General features: G+C 36.3%; 1 protein-coding gene across 1 annotated transcript in view; it reads left to right on the top strand.

Annotated features, from left to right (window-relative positions):
- ESR1 (estrogen receptor 1) overlaps window positions 1-21,615 on the top strand; it is a 281,586-nt gene that overhangs the window by 204,119 nt on the left and 55,852 nt on the right. The window contains exon 5 of the mRNA XM_049765462.1: window positions 2,703-2,841. Within this exon, the coding sequence (XP_049621419.1) occupies window positions 2,703-2,841 (139 nt within the window). The remainder of the gene's footprint in view (window positions 1-2,702; window positions 2,842-21,615) is intronic.

Here is a 21,615-nt window from a genome sequence, read left to right as displayed (position 1 = left end):
TGCTGAATGTATGACAAAATCTGTGACTGCCAAAACAAATGATCAAAATTTGACTGCTTGATGAAAATACACTTACAGTGTTGCCTTTTAAACAGAAGCAGATCTGTATAAAGTATGTGTATATATGTATGTGTATATATATATATATATATATATATATATATATATATAAAGAGTGTCATATTCATGAAAGGAAAATAAAAAGATGTATAAAATGTGCTTTCTAGAGCCAGATTCTTGGCTAAGAGAAAACAAAGCATGGCAGGCATAGAGTAAATAAGGGACATTGACTGTGATGGGGTATCAGGGCTGAAAAACAGGGACTTTATTCGGAAAGCACTAACATTATGAACAGGTTGTTTCCATAGAGCCTGTCATACTGGCAAAGCTTATTCTGTGTGGTTGGATTTATGTGGTCACTTGATCCAAAGCTTATAATTAATCGCAGTTCATGAGAAGTAGGGTGAACTGTGGTCAAGGGCACAGTTCTGGAGATTATATTCCCATCTCTAAACTTAAACTGAAATCCACCAGCTCTCTAACATTGTTTTATTAACTGTAAAATGGTATTCCTACCAGATCAATCTATGAGAGTTATTATCCCACCTATGAGTTAATTAATATAGAAATAAATTCTGTACAAGAAGCAGTAGCATTGCTTCTAATCCATAATAAGAATTCAATAAATCTTTCTGTTCTTCCTTTTTTCTCCTCCATTTCCTCTTCCTTCATTCTCCTCCTCTTCTCCCTCCCCTCTGCTCCCTTTTCTTTGTGCTTCCAAGGAGGAAGCACTCCCCTCCTTTTCCTTCTTTCCATTATTTTCTCCTAAATTTCCTACTTCTCATCTTCTTCCTCTTGTTTCTTTCCCTTCCCCTGTTTTCCTTATTCTTCTTCCTTCCCCATCTTTCTTTTCATGTTGCCAGTGATATTGGAAAAAGCTTTAATATCCTATTAAGTCATTTGAAAAATATATACTTTAATGCTTATCACCAGTAATCATAGTGTTATTCATTCTCCCTAAAGTAATTTACTTACATACATTATTTTATTTTTCTTTCTTTTACCTGATAAATAAAAGGATCCTGGCTCAGAAATGGAATAAAAAATTAAAATGTTAGTGCTCTGCTGGGTGTGACCCAAAAACCAAAAAAAAAAAAGTCTGATAGATTCTGTTGTTAAGTTGTGTATCTTTTCTTTTAAAAAATTGTTAAGTTGCTCAATGCAATTAATGGTTGACACTATTACAAACTGATCTCTAGATTTTATCATTTTTGCTCTGCTAAGTTTTACTTTGTTCATTATATTACTTCCTATTTTATCCTTTCACAGTCGCTGATTTCCAGTATTTTACTGTCTCTTTGTATTAGTTTGACTAGTTTAGAACTCTCATATAAATTGAATTCTATAGTATGTCCTTCTACATGTAGTTTAATACATGTAACTTAATGGTAATCAGATGTATCACAGAAATGTAAATAATTATTTATTTTTAGTTAAATAACTTAAAATATAAAAATGTTAGTGCTTTTGAGCCAATTTATTTTTAAAATATTTTATATCTTTATTTTTTGTGTGTTTAACATTTATTTATTTTTAATTATCTTTATTTAAACACTTTGATTACAAATATGATTGTAGTTGTATGATTACAGTTATGTAAAGAACACCCCCTTCACCAGTACAAGACTCCTACCACTAATTTCCCATATCTCCCTCCTCCCCACCCCACTCAGACCTGTACTCGAGACAGGTTTTCTATTTCCCTCATTCATTCACATTGTTATGATAGTTTTCAGTGTAGTTATTTTTCTAACTGCACTCATCACTCTATGTGGTGAGTTTCATGTCATGAGCTGCACCTATATGAGTAAATGGGGGGAAATAATGGTTGGGTCTGAGGCAGTAAAAGATTAGAAATGAGCTTTGTAGGGCAGTATCAAGGTCACAATAGAAGATGGATATTATGCATATATAAATTATATGCATATAATACTATCAATATATATTGTACGCGTGGGGGCAATAGCCCCCGCATGGTTTTTGAAATGGAGACTAAGGAGAAAAAATTTCCAGTGACTGTCACAACATAAACCAGTGCTAGAACAGCCCGCCTTCCTCCCAAAGTGCATTTCCATTAGTGTAGGGAGAGGTAGTGAGCCAATTTCTCATTTGAAGCAAGTAATCAAAAGTGTTTGTATTTAGTTCAGTGGGTTGGATTTCATGTTTTGCATGCTGGATCCCTGGTTGGATCCCTGGTACCACATAGTCCCCAGAGCACTGCTAGGAAAAACTCCTGAACACTGAGCTAGGAGTAGCCTCTGAGCATTCCCAGCTATGGCCCCAAAGAAATACAAGAAGAGAGAGAGAAAAAGGGAGGGAGGATGTGTCTAATATAGAAAGTTGTATAATTTATATACATTTTATAACATTTTCACAGGAAAGTTTAAAGCAAGAACATTAAGTGGGTTGCATGCATTTTATATTTCTGTAGTTTGACTATAAGGGTTCACTGAACTTAATGCTACAATAAAATTCCTTACAATATGAAACTTTAAAGAGTTACTGGACTTTCCTGTCAAAGAGGATTTTGCTGTTACTCCAATGCATAGCAACTGGCCCCTCAAGTTTTGATCACTGGTAGCATTTGTTACTCCAGTAATAGAGTTTCATTTGAAATCAATGAGATCTCTCTTTTCTTCCAGGCTTCGTGGATTTGAGCCTCCATGATCAAGTCCACCTTCTGGAATGTGCCTGGCTCGAGATACTGATGATAGGTCTGATCTGGCGCTCCATGGAGCACCCAGGGAAGCTTCTCTTTGCTCCTAACTTGCTTCTGGACAGGTGAGTTACAAACTATAGTTTGAAAGACAATCATCAGTTTAGAATGGAAGCTTCAGGAAGAGTTCTGAAACTGTATTGGATATGTTTGCTTTACAAATAGGTGAATTCTGTTGATACAAGCTAGTTAAGCTCACAAAACTTAAGAAAAGCTTTCTCTTAGATGTCTCAAATATGCTCTATTATTTTATAATTTTTTTTTACTTTTGGAATCATACCTAGCAGAGCTCAGGCTTACTCCTGTCTCTGCATTTAGTAATCACTCTTGATTGGCTTGGGGACTATATAGGGTTCTGGAGATTGAACCTGCGTTGGCTGCATGCAAGGCAAGAGCCTTACTCTAGACTTGTGCTTCAACCCTATCTTTCCTATGTGTGGTTACAGTGTTATGGCTCCATGATTCACTGGATCATTCAAACATATCTTCTTGAGCACATAATGAGGGCAGTCAAAACGAACATTGCATTTTGAATATATGTATACTTGTATATATATTTGCTTATATACACACATATATGTGCTTATAAATATATATTATGAATATAAATTTCTAACACTATATTTGTCTTATGTTATATAAAATAATGAACAGGTCTTTTTTAAATAATTTTAAATTATACATTTTAATTTAATTTTAAATTATAATTTATAAATTTTAAATTATAAATTATAAATGGATTATAAATCTTTCATAGTAATATTTTAGGTACATAGTGAGATTGAATCAGGGGCATTCCCACCACCAATGTTGTCCTCCCTCCACCCCTGTTCCCAGCAAGCATCCTGTATCCTCCTTTTTTGTTTTCCGGGCTGCTAGTTTAAGTGGTCCCCTCTGTGTCTAGCTTGTTGTAGATTGGGTATCAATGTTGTTATTGTTGGCTTTGAATTTGGTGTTTAAGTCTCATCATTTTTTATTTCTACTAGATATTCATACGACTGTTTAGTCCTCCAATTTATATGGTAGAACAAGATGGTTCAAGTTATGTGGTTCTATTAGAAGGAAATTAAAAAAAAGAAGCGGGGGGGGGGGATTAAACAAACAAAAAATGGGAGGAATCCTTCTAGAGGCTATAAATATCAATTTAATAGAAGAAAGGGAAAAGGAAGAAAAACATAACAGGAATACAAAAACAAACAAAAATCCGATAAACACCACAGCAATAAAGACAACAACCAAACAATAAAACCATGGTCCCGAGATAAAAACAAAACAAAACAAAGCACAAACACACACACAATTAAAACAAAAACAAAAACAAGTAACAACAATAACAAAAAGTTAATTTGTGCTCTTTTTTTTGCATAGGCACAGTAAATATTGGGGAGATTAGAATGGGGATTCCCTTGGCCTAAGAGATACAGGGTTTCTCCTCCATTGAACTATACTGTCATGAGAATAACTACAGGTTCTGTACATGCTCTTATTCTCTCCCCTAGGTCCTTTTGTGATGTCTGGAAACTTTCTGCTCAGTCGTGGATGATGAAATCAGGCCTCTGTAACTAGAGATCTTGGTATTTGCACAGATCATACAATGAAGCCTAGGATGGAGTCTTTCTTTATGGTTCTAGAAGTCCTGTTCCAACACTGTTGTTTTTTAATCAGTCTTCTGTAGTTGGTGGTCTTGTTTTTTGCATAGATCATAGGTGGAGCTTAAGATAGAGTCTTTCATTATGTTTCCAGAAGTTCTGCTCAGCTGCAGTTGTCTCAGTCAAGCCTCTAAAATTAGATATCTCGGTTGTTGTACAGGTTGTAGGCAAAAGCCTAAACTAGGGTCTTTTTATTGGTTCCAGGATAGGTTCTGCCCAGTCATGGTTGTCACAGTCAGTCTTCTAAAGTTAGCGATCTTGGCTTTTGCACAGATCAAAGGATAACATGTCTTCTGATTTCATCTTATCGTTAGGTGGTGAGGTAAGACAATCTGCTCTTAGACCAAGTTGTTGTCATAACCTCATTGTCAGGATGTCTTATCAAAACTTATGCTTGTTGGTGTCAGAGCAGTATTAAGAATGTCCCAGAGGGAGTTTGGTTTCTGGAGCTGTTGCAGAGAACTGTGTCGGTTCTATGTCTGAGATCTAGGGTTTTGGGTTGGACGGTCGCTGTCTAATCACATGGAGTCTAAGTGGGGACCACATTGAACAGGTCTTCTTAAAATTCATTTGGAGCCTTGTAACTTTCAAGCTACTCTAGTCTTTTCTTTTCCTGCTCCAATTTTCCCACTTTGAAAGAAATTTGACAGAGTTCTGAAAGTCACTTGCAGTTTCTGTGAATGCATATCAGTGACTTGATTCTCCAGTGTGTGACCTTATTTGGAATATTGTTTGAATTGGCTTGAGCAATGTGGGCTCTATTCTTTTCCTATATATGAGTTAGAGGATTGACCATTCACCCACAGGTGCCCCATGCCAGAGACACTCCTTGGCTCCACTCCCATTGCTAGTCTAAATGATTGTAGACAGCACCCACACTGAATTTGTACAATAATCCCCAGAAAGTTATCCTGCATGTTTCCCTTGAATAAAGTCATCACTAAGCTCTCAATCCTGGATTCTAAAACACATTGCATTACATTTTACTTTGTACTTAAATCTTATTGTGGTAATTCTCATGCCTTTCCCTGTTATAAATAAGGTTCTTTTTAAATATTGCTATGCTACTATATTTTTTGATTTTCATTAAATAAGCAAAACTTACAAATGTAAAACTTGGTAGAGTTAAGAGAATGAAAACAATTGAAATGGAAAAGATAAATAGGCCTATAGTAGTACAAAATATTTTATCTTAAGAAAGGGAACATTATTTTGTATTTTTGTTTTGTTTTGTTTTGTTTTTGGGTCACACCCAGCAGCACTCAGGGGTTACTTCTGATTCTAAGCTCAGAAATCGCTCCTGGCAGGCTCAGGGAACCATATGGGATTCTGGGATTTGAACCACCATCCTTCTGTATGCAAGGCAAACACTTTACCTCCATGCTATCTCTCTGGCCCCTGATTTTGTATTTTTATCAGAAAATATGTGATAGGTCATTGATAATTATATGCTTTACTAAGTAAAATTTTGCAATAAAAATCTCTTGATGGGGCCCGGAGAGATAGCACAGCGGCGTTTGCCTTGCAAGCAGCCGATCCAGGACCAAAGGTGGTTGGTTCGAATCCCGGTGTCCCATATGGTCCCCTGTGCCTGTCAGGAGCTATTTCTGAACAGACAGCCAGGAGTAACCCCTGAGCACCGCCGGGTGTGACCCCCCCTCACCAAAAAAAAAAAAAGAGAAAAAAAATCTCTTGATGTAAAACAGTGATCAGACACAGAACAACCAATATAAAAGAGATATTTACTCATTATTATTAAAATATATAAAAATCCCTTAGCAAGCTAAGAGTTAATACATCTTTGTAAATCTAGTAACTGACACCCATATTAGTAATTACGAACACAATGCAACATGTTGAAAAATTTGTCTTGACCTTTGAAATTTTTTCAATGTATCTTGCAAAATTGGTTTCAAGGATATGAATTCTTTGAGTTGTTGCCTGTCCACAAAGCTCAAAAGCCTTTTCCAGAGTGTCTCTGCAGTGCTCCTCACCTCCAAGCTTCTCCCTTCCATTCTGCCTTTTTTTCCTCTTTTTATTCTCCTCCTCTTCCCTTCCCTTAGGTCTGTTTTTGTCTCTTTCCACTTAAAAATTTATTATAGTTTAGATATGTGTTTATGATTGTGTTGATATTTATAGGTTTAGTGTGCAGTTACCATCAAAAGACCCCTCATAATAATCCTCTGTACTCATCATCTCTACATTTATTCATTAGCTCTCCACTATTCTTAATTTGTACAACAGTAATCAGGTTATCAATGAATATTTTGTTTCTTTATGCACCACTGGTGAGTGAGATCATCCAGTATATGTTCATTTTCCTATGGTTTATCTCATTTAACATGATACCCTCTAGTACCATCCATGTTGCAATGAACTATATGGTTTATTAATTGTTAAATAGTATTCATTGTGTATATATGCTATAACATCTTTATTCATATGTCTGTAGTTGAACTTTTGGGGTGTTTCCATGTTCTGACAATTGCTTCACTTCTTTCCTCTACTGTTTTTCTTCACTTTCCTCTTCCTTTTCTTCTCACCAGTCTCCCCCCAGCTGTTTTTCTTGTCTTTCAGAAGGTTCTGTGACCAATGTACAGTGTTTCCCTGTTACAAGCTCTAGTGTGTCTTCAGTGAGGTGTTATTCTAAGATTTCAACTGGTCACTTTCTAGATCTCACCTTACTCCTGCCTTTCCTCTTAAATGCTAACTTTCTGACACATTCTTCTAGTCATTGCAGTTACTTAAAATGTTTGTTATTTCCTCCCCTCAAATAACTCACTTAGCCAGGTCTTGCCCATAGATTTTAATCAGTCACCTACTTGTTTTCCTTTCCAGATATTTCTGGGATGTTATTTTCTCTTGAATATCTCTACAGAATTAATGACAACCTGGTCACATCTCAACTAATTTCCACTTTGTGAAGTTCTTGACTTGAAATTTCTGACTCGTAGACCGAAATTTCTCAAGAACACTATCTGCATTTCCTTTTTTTCTATTCTTTTTCTTTTGGATTTTTGGTCCTTTCAGTAAGTTTTAAGGTCACCTTGCTGGGCCTATGTTCAAGATTAGATTTTAAGGATGTAATTGTGCAGAGGCATTGAATACACATCCCATACTACCTGTGCTATGTCCTCTACATTTCTTTGTGTGTACATTACTGGCCACCCCAGTAATGAACCCATCAGCATTCCACTAGCAATAGGATATGGAATGGGATATGAAAGCCTCAGAATCAAGGCTTAAATAAGGCTCTGTACAGGCCACCTATGCTGTGTTAAATCTCCACTTGTGTTCTATCGCCAGCCCCTCCTACTGAATACTTCTTTCTTGTTGGGGACTGTTCTGGGCACTGGAGAATCTTTAGCAGCAATTCAGGACTCCACTGACAAGATAGTCCAAGCATGATTCTCCCCAGCTCCTTAGTGGCAAGTCAGAATATGTACTGGCATTTTGAAAAGTCAAAAACTATTGCTGTAGACCTCCTCTTGTCAGTGTTCTGTGCCATAGCTCAGGGGCTGGAGCAATAGTATAGCCAATAGGACTCTTGCCTTGCATGTGGTCAATCCAGGTTTGATCCTGACATCCTGTATGGTCTGACAAGCCTGATCAGGAGTGATGCCTGAGTACAGACTTGCCATATCCCTAAATGAAGGAGAACTTTCATATCAAGTTAGTTTCTTATATTTTCTACTCTGATTGGTATCAACATTCATTGCATCCAGAATCAAGCTAATTTCAAATAGCCATAAATTTCACACCCTACCTCACCTTGAAGGGGAAAAACTATGAACATCCTCTGGAAATAAAATTCTCCTTCCAGCTCCAAAAAAAATTCATGCCATTCTCCCTTTCTCTCTCTCTTTCTCTCTCTTTCTCTTTCTCTCTCTCTCTCCCTCTCTCTCTGCCCAAATTGTAATAAATTACCTCCTTTTGCATATTGCTCTTGCCCCTCTTTTTCTCTACCACCATTCTCTCTCACTTTCTTTTTTTTTTTACATAAAAACAGTTTTTGTTTGGAAATTCTGAGGAATGGGAGGGAGAGTATAAGAATGAGTAAGAAAGTAATGGTCTCAAAAGGCTTTTCCAAGGGCAGAGAGAGTCCCAGTACACATTCCAGCCTGAAAGTATGAAAGCATAAAAGTGCACAGCTCAAGAGAGCAGACACAGATGACATGTGCTTGGTCATCATGTACCCAGGCAATACCTGTGGGCCCAGGGAAAACCTGTGCGCCTGCAATTTTTCTTTTTCTTTCCATGTGTCACTGGGGAGCAGCCAGAGCGCTCCTAGGGCAGAGCTGGGATCCTCATGTTTTCTGACTCAGCTTCTTTTGAAGCTGCTGTCTAGACTTCTTATCTTGGTGATCATGAATCTACAACAAATATTACAAACAATAGTTTGCAAAACTGAAAAACTAATGTCATGAGGAAGGTGAGTACAGAGGGAGTTTTGGGGATTAGGTGAACCTGGTGAGTTCCCGACATGTCTGAAGTCACCTGGGTAAATATTTCCTGGAGGTTCTTTACCTCTAAGATTCCTTCTCTGAATTAGTTCCTTCTTGCAGGCTCATTTGTTGTAATTATTCCAGAAAATCCTCTTCAGACTCTCTTGGCAGTGATAGTCCTTCCTTTGTATAATTTTCATTGGGTTTGATTTACTTTCATCTTAGTTTTATTCTATGCATGCATTAGTTCATCACTATCTTACCTGCCCGACCAGCTTATAAACCAATATTGAGAAGGAACCAGATTTTGTTAATCTTTTATTTCCCTTGTGGTATTGTATTCCAGGATTCCCACTGACAGCTTCAGCTCTATGAAAATCCATTAGGTGGCTTATAGCAGAACCAGGAGAATTCGCATCTTCTGATAGTCATTGTCACTATTCAGGTCCTCAAACTCATGCATTTTTCTTCATTATTGCTAATTAGTCTTGGATTACTCCCATATAACCCTCATAGAATATAATGCATTTTGGAAGGAATTTTTAAATTCACTAGTTTCTGCTTAAACTCCACCATGCTGTCATGCAACTTTTAAATTCCAAATAGATAGGCAATGGATTTTTATTTTTTTTATAATTAAAACCACCATCAAATAAAATTCTGGTGAATTTAATTAACATTTAAGAACACTTTGGAATATGTGATGAGTATAAAGTTATATACACAAATATAAAACAGCACTTTATAAAATAAGGGCCTAAGAGATGGCAAGGGATCGAAACACTTGGCTTGTAAATAGCAAGTGTGTATTTTAGTCTCTGGGACTGCATGTGAACCTTGAGAATCCTTGAGGAGTGGTAAACGAGTCAGGAGTCAGCCTTGATTAAACACTGATGATGTGGCCCCAACAACCCGACAAAGTGTAAAAGAGAAAAAAATATTTATATAGGTTTTTCATACTTTTCTAACTATTGACCTACTCTTATTACAAAATTTCAAATATAACTTCAATAATCCTTTTGGCATTAGAGGATAGGAGATCTTTATGACAATGATACATGCATAGCAATAAAAACTCTTCCAGTTCACTTGAAATTTCATACATAGGCTCTGTGAATTTTCTAGAACTTAGGATACTCTGTATGTCTTTGCCTTGTAAGCTACCATATCAATCCTTTTGGGTAATTTTTCAATCTCTATTTAGCCTACTCTGATCTGATCTTTTTTTAGTTTGCCCAATCAGATTGCAGACAGTATTTTTGTTCAATAAAGATGTAGAATTTTTTTCAGAGTGTATTATTTAATTGAGAACCGGGATAGAAGATAGTTTCACTATTTTATTATATCTCAGGCATTGTGAAAGTAGCTTTGAAAAGTTATCCACTTCCATAGGCTGTTTATATTTCTAGAAACAGAAGAGAGAACCAAAAGTCCTAAGTACCCTTATCACCCATGGATTACTAGTTTTGCTAATCATCCAGGGATGACCAAAGCTGCCAGGAGGAGAAGGATTTATGGAAGATTGATTTTACTCATTGCCCATTCTCTTAGACCTTCTTTGCAAATCCAAACACTTGTGCTTTACAAAGCCAATGGTAGGATTTAGTGCCATTCTTTCTCATTAGTAAGTGGTGTTTATGATTGTAAGAATATAAAAAGCTTTGGGGCTGCCATCCCCCATTTTAAGAACTGAGGGCATGCATGTATTCTGTTTTGCTTCCATTTAAAGAGAATTATAGTTTGATTCATTCCCTGATGACAACCCATAATATCTTGATTCTGGTAGCTCGTAATTTCCCAGCTTGTCATGTGCTTGTGGCTAATTTTATCCTTGCTGTGTTTAGCCTTCCCCATATCCTACAAAAGTGGGTACCGAACACTTAATATAGTTATCTCTTCTTGTAACCAAGAAATAAAGGTCATTGTAAGCTATAAAAAAATTTAGTCTTGGGGTGGGGTGGGGTAAGCTCAAGATAATAACACCTGGGAAAGTAATCTGGAAAGGAGGAATGAATCCTTTGGTGTGTTCTGGCATGAGAAAACACAAAAGTGGCCTTGGTGTTAAACAGGAATGTATCCCTTCATTTAGTCCTGCCTGAGAGTTCGCCACAGAAAAGTATAAAAAGAAAATAGAAACCAAAGGGTGCCATCTTCTCCACGCCTCCCCCCCACCCCCCGGTCAAGTTTATTATCACTGAGAGGCAGCTGCCATGTTGGAGAAGACCCATGTAAATTGCCTGTAAGATGATCTAGTTTCTATGGGACAGATGAATTCTGTTTTGCTGGCACTAATAGTGCTATCAAATTCTAAGAAATAATTGTGCGCAAAGTGCACTCACTCTCTTGACTCCTAATTGCTCTCAGTAAGTTGTTCTTTCTTTCCTTTTCTGTTTTTTAAAGGCAAAACCATTCATATATTTGAAAAACAGAGCTCAACTCCACCAGCAGAATATTCCTTCTACCAAGCCTCTGGCCAAGGGTTTGTTGTTTTAGCTCTTTCCTCCACTGCTACATCAGGGGCACTATACTTAGGACACAGTACTAGATGACAGAAAATTTTTCTACAGGGAGTCAAGGAATAGAAATAAGTTTTTCTGCTTAAGAGAAAAATAGGTTGTTGCCACAGAGATTTTTTTTGCCTCTCCTACTAAACAGCAGACTGTTTCTAGATATAAATCTCTTTTATGAATGGGGAGAAATCATTTTCTAAAGCCAAAGCACATTTTCCTTGTGGTATGTTTATGATAAACATTTCAAGAAAAGCAAGCAAATAAAAACATTCAACTAAAAGTTGCCTTCCCACAACAGTTTTTTTTTTTAAATCAATTCTCCCCTTTTTTGCAATGTTAAGCAAGCACTAGAAATGATTTATTGGGTTTGTTTAGTGCTTTTAGTGGCAAGAGTTCAAAATGGCAAATTTGGAAAAACATCAATGAATTCAGAGCGACATCCCTCCACATCTTTCTTGGTCCTCCCGCCCCCGGCCTAGTTTTTCTTGGGCAGGATACTGATTTTGGGATTCTCTTCTTCGCTGAGCCTCCTACATAACCATCATGTGAGCTTTGATTTTCTTTTCTCTGGCCCTTGCTTTTCTCAAGGATTTTCTAGATGGTCTTTGTTCACAGTACCAGATGGAATTCAGTGTGAAAATAAAGTAAAATAGTACACGAATGGGGTTCCATGGGAAAGCCATACTTGGATACTTGGGCCTACTTGGATCCCCTGCAATTGGAAAAGTGAACAGGAACTGTAGAAATAGTACAGGGGCCAGGGTGAATTTTCCATGGAACCCTAGTTCAACCCACACACTGTACAACCACCAACCCCCTGGAGTGGTACCTAGGTCCTTTTTAGCCCCAACTTTTCAGGGTCTGATCAGCCTCAAACTCTGGCATCCAAATGCCAACCCTTGGCTTAAGTATCTCCAGGAATCAGACCTGGACCCATTGATCACTGCATAACTAATTAGGACCTAATTAATTTATTTGTTTATTTAGGGACATACATTAATTATCTAAGTAATTTTAAAAATAAAGAAAGAAAAAGAAAGCAATATTTATTTACCTTTTTTTAAAATTTTATTGAGACCATTGTGTCCTTTATAGGTGGATTTCAGGCATACAGTGACAGTATATTAAGGCCATTCCCTCCACCTGTGTTAACTTCCCTCCACCAAAGTTCTCAGCATGTATATCATACGTCCACTTTTAGCTTTTCCTGGCCTTCCAGTGTAACAAATACATTTTAAGTTTATATTGTTATAGTTTAGGTCTCTTGATTCTATTGTCTTTATTTGGCTAAATTTGGCTTTAGTATTTCGTTCTGAACATATCTTTTCTTCACCAATGTACTGGAGACCATATTTACCTTTTTCATGTATGCAACTCTATCCTAGGATAGCTTTGATTTTTTTATATTCATTTTATGTTTTAATAAATAACTTCTTTCATGGAATCATTCTTTTTTTTTATTATATATATTTTTATTTAAACACCTTGATTACATACATGATTGTGTTTGGGTTTCAGTCATGTAAAGAACACCTCCCATCACCAGTGCAACATTCCCATCACCAATGTCCCAAGTCTCCCTCCTCCCCACCCGACCCCCGCCTGTACTCTAAACAGGCTCTCCATTTCCCTCATACATTCTCATTATTAGGACAGTTCAAAATGTAGTTATTTCTCTAACTAAACTCATCACTCTTTGTGGTGAGCTTCCTGAGGTGAGCTGGAACTTCCAGCTCTTTCTCTTTTGTGTCTGAAAATTATTATATGGGTTTTAAGAAAAATAATAATTTTCATTGAATCATTCTGATATAGAAGTTGTTCACAATTGAATTTTAGTTATAAAATGTCCTTCCCTTCACCAGTGTGCATTTCCCGTCACCAATGTCCCTAGTTTCCCTCCTATTCTCCCCTTTGCCTTCTACCATGTCTGTCTCTGTGCCATTTTCCTTTTGTCTCTCCCTCTCCCTCTTTCTCTTACTCTCTCTTCCTCCCTTTTATTTTTCTTTTAGACATTGAGGTTTGTGATATTGTTACTGAGAGGGTATCATACATATCACTTTGCTTCCTTTCAGCACCATGTTCTTGTCCAGTGTGATCATTTCCAACTCTTACTGGAAATCATATCCCTCTAGCAGATATAATCACAGTGGTCCCTTCTCTGCCCTAACTGCATTCGCACTCTTTATAGCAATCTTCCTACCATGGACCAGTTCTCCTGGCCTTTATCTCTATTGTCTCTGGATATTAAGACCATAGTGGGATTGCTTTTATTTTATATTTCATTCTTTATATGAAACTACAGGTGGCAAAGGATTTTTCCTAATTTATAGTCTAATCTTGGCTATGTTCTTTTTAGTTCTGGGCCTTAAATTACATAACAGCCAATGCCCATTGAATGAGTTTAAAAATCGTTTATTGTTCTGACAAAACCTGTCCATAAGTAGCTATAAAGTGTGAAGGAGAAAAATGGAGGTCAAAAGAAAGGTAAAGTTACCCAAACTTCTGTTATTATGCAAGTTTACACCAAAACCAAATAAATAATAAATATTGGAAAACCCAATTGCATTATATCCTTTTAAATGGGCCACATGTGTGATTGTAACCAATGCTATACATGCACATGCATTGAAATTTCAGGAAAATTTCATTAGAATAATAGAAACATTAACATACATGTACCTGTGGGGATCTTGTTGGGAAAAGTTAAAAAAAAAAGACATTCAAAGCTAATTTTTTTTACAAAAAATAAAGAAACATTTAGGTAGCCCTCTATTGTAAAAACCAAGTCACAAGTCTTTAAATTGTTAAAAGGGATAAACATGCAGGCACTAAAGATCCTCTTAATAGCAAATCTGTTCCAGGCAGAGGCATCCTTCCAAGGAATTCAACTTGTGTAGGAGGTTAATTGAACTTTTCTAACTTTTTTGCATACTGCATTTGATTCGTATTTGTCTTATATTATCAAAAATTAAGCACGAGCTTTAATGCTTTCAAAATATAATCAAAAATAATATTTTTGACAGTTTAATTCTAAACTCTTCATATTTTTAAGTCTACTGTGCCATCCATGCAGAGATAATCAAAGAATTCCATATTAAATCTGCTTTAATCAACACTGTCTATAGACTGCATTGAAAAGATCCTCCTTATTTTAATGAGTATCACTAAAATGAAATGACATTTTTGTGTGTTAAGATCTGGTTGAAGTCAACCCCTTAGTGGCCCCTCCCATACCAATATATTCTTATGTTTCTGCTGACAGTGGAGCATGTAGGGCAATTTCTGAGCGCTTAGCCAGGAGTAACCCCTGAGCATCAAATGGGTGTGGCCCAAAAAACAAAAACAAAAACAAAACAAAAAAATTGAGTTGTATCAGAGGTAGACATGAATTTTGTTAATTCACTAGCCATTGGTAGAACAATTTAGATATGCAAATGAATGAAAGCCCAAACATGACATTATAAGACGACCCTCCTACACCACTCCCATATTATCACATCTAGTTTGACATGTTTTCCTCCACCACTTTCAAATGTTGATAAGTGATTAGATTCTGAGTGATTGTTAACTTTTGATTTACTCTTGTGTAGCCTAGTTGGCTCTTGATATTACCATGTAGGTGAACTATTTTTACTAGGAGTAAAATTATACTACAAAAGCAAGATCATTCTATATGTTGGTCCTTTCATGACAAACAGGAAGGCAACAAGACTGGGTAGACATTTCTAAGTAAATGCTCCCAAGTGCTGAGACATCTTTGAAGACTGATTTGCGAGAAAGTATTGGTTACCACTGTGTTATTTTCCTATAATGACCGCTCTTAATTTGGTGAGTGGATAATGGTTTGGTTTCAAGACTAATGAGGTTTTCTAGTCTAGTGTGTCTATTTCCATTTCCTGTTGAAAGTTGAACTTGTCTTTATTATTAGTGTCATGGTTACATGCTCCTGTGGTCTATAATTAAATCCCTTTTCTGTTGTTGACTTCTCATCATAGGCTCCCCCCATCCCCCCAAATAATGAAAAACCTCAATTTGATACTCCTTGAAGCATTTTTAAATTGTAAAACATTCTTACTAATTATTTCCTCTATTTTTATTTTATTGAACAGAAAAGAGTTGTCAAAAGCAGTCAGGCTTTAGACCACAACAGAGAATCCTTTAAAAAAAAAAAAAAACTTGTGTATTTTCACTATTTATTATTGACAACAGTTTCTAAACTCTGTCACACTTCATTATTGAAAAGCAAAATGTGACATATGTGTTAACAACAGGAAAGTTACCTGATTCTGATAAGAGAAAGGATTGTAAAAACACCATATATGGGATGATATGAGCAGGATTGTCCATGGCATCCAGACAGCAAAACCTGTGGGGTTAAAGAAACAGTAAGATCTAGGCTTTTTCTTGATCATCTAAAGGAAGGCAACTCTACTATAAAAATTACGAAGAGGGCGCCGGAGAGAAAGCATGGATGTAAGGTGTTTGTCTTGCATGCAGAAGGTTGGTGGTCGAATCCCGGCATCCCATATGGTCCCCTGAGCCTGCCAGGAGTAATTTCTGAGAGTAGAGCCAGGAGTGACCCCTGAGCACTGCCAGGTGTGACCCAAAAACCAAAAAAAAAAAAAAAAGGAAAAAAGAAAAGAAAAGAAATTATGAAGAGGAGAAAGAGGAGTGTTGGGGAATCTTATAAGTTTGTTTATTTTTTATGTGTTTGGGCTTAAGAGCACAGGACATACTAGTGCTATGTTAAGTAGAAATATTAGAACTTAGGAGAGAAAAAAGTGATTAAAAAAGACCCAAAAACCTGGAGATCCAAGGTTTCAGAGTCATTCTTAGACTTTCAAATGTGAAATTAATGTAATAATAAGCAAGAGAGTGAAGAGAAGAAAATAATTCTCCTGAAGCTTATCTTTAGCATTTTATTTGTTTTGATTTGGGGAATCATGCCCAATGGTGCTTCAGGTCTACCCCTGACTCAGTGTTCAGTAGTTACTCGTAAAGGTGCGTGACATAATGCGGTGCTGTGGATCACACATAGGCCTCCTCCATGCAAAGCTTTTGTTGGATCCATTGACCCAAAGCTGATCCTTAAATATTCCAAATAAAAAATGATCCTAACCTCATATGAAGTCAGAGTTTTTCAAGAAGCAGAAGCACCAGCCAATGATTCAAAGAAGGATGGGGGGGCATTGGTGGTGGGAAAGTTTTACTGGTGAAAGAGAGTGTTCTTTGTATAACTGAAACCCAACTACAATCATGTTTTAATCACGGTGTTTAAATAAAGGCATTATTAAAAAAAAAAGACAGAAGACAAAAGAAAAACACAGAATGGTAGCACTATTCTGAAACACCTAGAATACATAAAAAACAAAAAAAGGACATTGAAGAAGCATAACTGCTAGAACCACAAAGAAAGACTCCATAAACTCCATTCCCTGATCTGCACAGCCACCAAGATCTCTAGAAACAGGTCTGATTTTACCATCCAAGATAAAGTAGAAGTCTTCCACATACCACGAAAGCAGCAAGAGGAGAATAAATGATCTATTTTTTTGACGTCTTTATTTTGGTGTGGAGATTACGGTTGATGTCTCCAATATTATTTTATTTTATTTTGTTTTGTCTTTCTCTTTCTTTTTTGCACTTGAGTATGATTTGATTTCAGAACCGAGATTATTGTGTGGTGCCTGTCTTTATTGTTGTGGTGCTTATCGGTTATTTAATTCGATATTTTTTTTTTGTGTGTGTGTGTGTATTGTTGTGGTATTTTAATTACTTTTTTCACATCCTCTCTCAAACTGAGGTTGGAAGCCTCTAGACAGGACTCTGCCTATTTTCAGTATATTTGATTTTTGATTGAGAAGAGGACATATTAGGTGATGGGTATTCCCCTGATTTAATGTGAATATGTACCCAAAATACTACAGTGAAAGATATGTAAGCCATTATGGAAAAAAAATTGAAAAAAAAAAAAAGAAGAAGAAGAAGAAGGGTATGACGACATTTGGAAGAAATGCCAAATCCCAGAAGAAGGTTTTGGTAAAACATAAGGAGTAAAGAGTTGTTAATTAGGAAATCATTGCTGTTCCTCAAAAGGACACAAAAAACAAAAACGAAAAACACTAATCTAAATGTGCTCTGTGAAAGTATAATGGAAGAAAGAGCAAACGGGTAAAAGAGACTAAAGAAAGGAAGTAGTAACTAGCTTTTGGTATTTAGTAGTAGAAAATTACGAAGTTTTAGTCCTGGATAGCAGCATGATCAGGGGAGCAGGTATCCTCATTCGGTCACATGCCAGCCAATGAGAATTTTCTTTGTGGCTTTTTGTGTATTTACAGTAAATAGAAAAAATGTTTCATTATCCTTTTTTGGTTCTATGTTTCTTTTTATCTTTGGCCAGCTGTGCTCAAGGCTTGTACTGGGCCCTGCACTCGGATCCATCCACTCCTGGTGCTCTCAGAGAATCATATGGAGTGCTAAGATCCATCCTAAATCAGCTGCATGCAAGAAGAATGCTCAACCACTCAATTACACCTTCCTTCCCTCTCTCCTTCCCGACCTCCTTTATTTCTTCCCTCCCTGCCCTCCCTCATTTCATCCCTCTTTTCTTTACTCCCTCCTTCCCGTTCTCTTCCCTTCCCTTCCTCTCTTTCCTCCTTCTTTTCCTCCTTCCTTCTCTCCTTCCTCATTCCTTCCCTCCCTACTTCCTTCTTTTTTCTGTTTTCCCTCTTTTTTGCTTTTCTTTTTCTTTCTTTTTCTTTCTCTCTCACTTTCTCCTTTCGTTTTCTTTCTCTCTTTCTTTGTCTTTCTTTTTTTTTTAATTGCCCCATCTTTGGCTCATCTTTGTTCATTTTGACATCTATGTCATTTTAACACAAGTTGTTAGTGTGGAAGACCTTAGTGCTGAGCACCAATGACCCAATATGACCCAACCATCATCACTAATTTCCTGCCCCAGAGATGTAACCGACCATTTTTTATGAGGACCTTTCCTTGGTTTCTGAGTAGTTGATGTTTAAAACTCAATCTTGATTCTTCACTGCTGTTAAGTTGTCCTTGTTTAAAACCCTTTGAATAGATACAATGAGAATTTAAGCTTCTTGAAAACATACAAAAAATTATACTGATATTTTCTATTTAAATCTTGTTTCTTAGCAATATACATACAATTACCCATTTGAATATTTTATATGTATATATATATAGTTTTTAGAATAAAATCAATCTTTCCACTTGCAATTAAAGTACTAAAGATTTCTAAGTAGTTTCATTTGTCTTTTGACTATATTCCACTGAAAACAGAAAGTCAAAATATTGTGTTCTACAGACACTTAAAATAACTCTTCTCTTGGTGTTATGTTTTTAACTTAATGTAGAATAAGAATAATTTCAACTTGGTTTCCTTTTATATATTTCTATTTTATTTGCTCAAGTATATAAAATATTTGTTTTCAAAATCAAAACTTTAGGAAGAGATATTTTTAAAGGTTCAAATCTGCTCTCAAATGCTCCTATACTGTCAAATTTGAAGTATGATCAGAAAAGTAGATCTAATGATACATGTGGGTTTGTATATAACCACATTTCCTAGCCTATACACAAAAGCAATTGATTATAGGTAATATTTTGAATATGGTTTTGGAGGCAACAACTTGCATGCGATGTGAGTTCATTTCTTTACATTTTTGTGTTGTTTTGTTTTGGGCCCTTGCATGGCAGCACTCAGGCATTAGTACTGGTTCTGTGCTCAGAAATCACTCTGGGCAGGCTTTGGGGACCATACGGGATGCTAGGGATTAAACATAGGTTGGCCATGTGCCAGACAAAGCTACTATTGTGCTATCAATACCCACTGTGCTATTGTTCTGGCCCCACATACTTTTATTTCTAAATTAAAAAGGAGATTTTATTTAGGAGAATAGAAAGGGGACAGGGCAGGGAGTTTCCCATTGTAGGGGAAGGATCTCCCCTACAAGATTCTGTATATATAAAGAATATAAATTGGGTACATAGGTTGTCAATCACAGGCTAGAAAAAAGGATCACAAATAACTAAGTTGTCATTTTCTTAGTATGTTTTTTGTGATGGATTTCTAGAAGTGTGGTTACATAGTCAAAAGTAAGGTTTCTCAACATGTGCTCCCTGTGAGTCCCCCAGAAGTACCCCCAGGAGTCTTCAGAGTCATGAGTGAAATTTTTGTACATGGCAGTGGCCACAGTTTGATTAGGAATCAAACTAGCAAAATGAAGTGAATGGGGGGGGAAAAGGTCATAGTCATAAAAAGTTTGTGAAACATTGTTCTAAAGCCGGGGTCTCAAACTCGCAGCCCGCGGGCCACAAACAGCCCTCCGTACAACATTTTGTGGCCCTGCCCTAGAGGAATCTTTTTTTTGTTTTTTGTTGTTGTTGTTGTTTTGATTTTTTTTAGTAGTTTGGGTCACACCCCCAATGTTCAAGGCTTTCTAATGACTTTGCACTCAAGGATCACCCCGACTTTGCCTCCTGTGGCCCGCGGGTAAATTGAGGTTGTCTAAAGTATGTCCTTTTGCTTGTTATTGTAAATGTTTCTGCTCAGGTTTTCTCTGTGCTATTTCAAGCTGCCAGGTATGTGATGGCATTTCCCCAGTACAGGATAGGGTGTCATCTTGGATTTTTGTGAATGAGTTGGGTAAAAGTATCTCAGGATGAATGGATTTTCATATTTCTGAGTCCAATTGCCAACCTAAGCTTAAACCTTCTTTAATTTGTAAAATTTTATTTGTTCCATTTCCTTGTTGCCTCTTTTCTTTAATATTTTATGTGGGGCCGGAGAGATAGCATGGAGGTAGGGCGTTTGCCTTGCATGCAGAAGGATGGTGGTTTGAATCCCAGCACCCCATATGGTCCCTGAGCGTGCCAGAAGACATTTCTGAGCGTAGACTCAGGAGGAACCCCTAAGCACAACTGGATGTGACCCAGAAACCAAAAAAAAAATTTTTTTTATGTGCTGTTTCTAATAAGAGTTAATTTCTGGGCCCGGAGAGATAGCACAGCGGTGTTTGCCTTGCAAGCAGCCGATCCAGGACCAAAGGTGGTTGGTTCGAATCCCGGTGTCCCATATGGTCCCCCGTGCCTGCCAGGAGCTATTTCTGAGCAAATAGCCAGGAGTAACCCCTAAGCACCACCGGGTGTGGCCCAAAAACCAAAAAAAAAAAAAAAAAAAAAAAAAAGAGTTAATTTCTCTCAATAAAGATTTCCAAAATTAACTAAAATTAATTTACTAAATTCTCTTATTGCATTAGGTATATATTTTCATTTATTCATATAGGGCACCTAATATGTAATCATATTCATTTCTATTAGAGATTTTTGTTCTTCCATATCCCTAAGCATCTAAGAATTTTTAAACCAATTGCATTAAATTGTAATATATTATTATAGTGTATTATTTTATTATATATGATTACATTTAATTATACATCGATATGCTTTATAACAATATATTAATATATTTATTATATTTAATTCTATAATTATGTAATATATTGTATTTATAATATAGTAGTAATCCCAGAGAACACTATTTTATAATTTTTATATATTCATGTTCAAAACTTTCTTTTTCATGTTGTTAGGTATAATTTCTACCAGCAATAAAAGTTATTGTCATAAAAAGTTTTGGCGTGAATTTTTTCTATAGTATTTATAAATGTTATTTTCAGAGTTGTTCCTTTTACCTCAAAAAATAGTTTGGGATTTTTTTTTCCTTATCCAAAAAGTTTAAGTAGCATCAAAAGGACTTGATCTTTACATATTTTAATGTTGGTGATATTCTTTTTTATTCTCTGGAGAACCTTTGTGGAAACTTAAATTCTTCTGTACTAGCTGCTTTCTTTAAATCCTTGATCTTGTCTGGTGTCAGATTTGAAGTCTTCTGGTAAGGTTATCTATCCAAAGTTTTCATTTCTTTTTGCACTGACTTATACTAAGTAGCTTCTGAAAAAAATATTTATTTTTAATTAAACTTTTTGATTTACAATACTATTAATACTGGTCTTTTATAATTTCAATACCACGCTCATCACCAATATAACCCTCTCTCTCTTCTTCCCTTTACCCCTACCTATCACCCCTCTCCAACTCAAATTAATGGATTAGTTTCCTCATTATGTTATAATAAATGACAGAAATCTTTCAAAGCACAGCATTAGTTGTGCCCTGTTGAGTCTGATATATCATGTTATCATTATCTTTAT

Source organism: Suncus etruscus, chromosome 18 (genome assembly GCF_024139225.1).
Source record: "Suncus etruscus isolate mSunEtr1 chromosome 18, mSunEtr1.pri.cur, whole genome shotgun sequence".
Lineage (NCBI taxonomy): Eukaryota > Metazoa > Chordata > Mammalia > Eulipotyphla > Soricidae > Suncus > Suncus etruscus.
The sequence above is the reverse complement of the archived record's forward strand: the minus strand, read 5'-3'. Positions and strand labels throughout refer to the sequence as shown.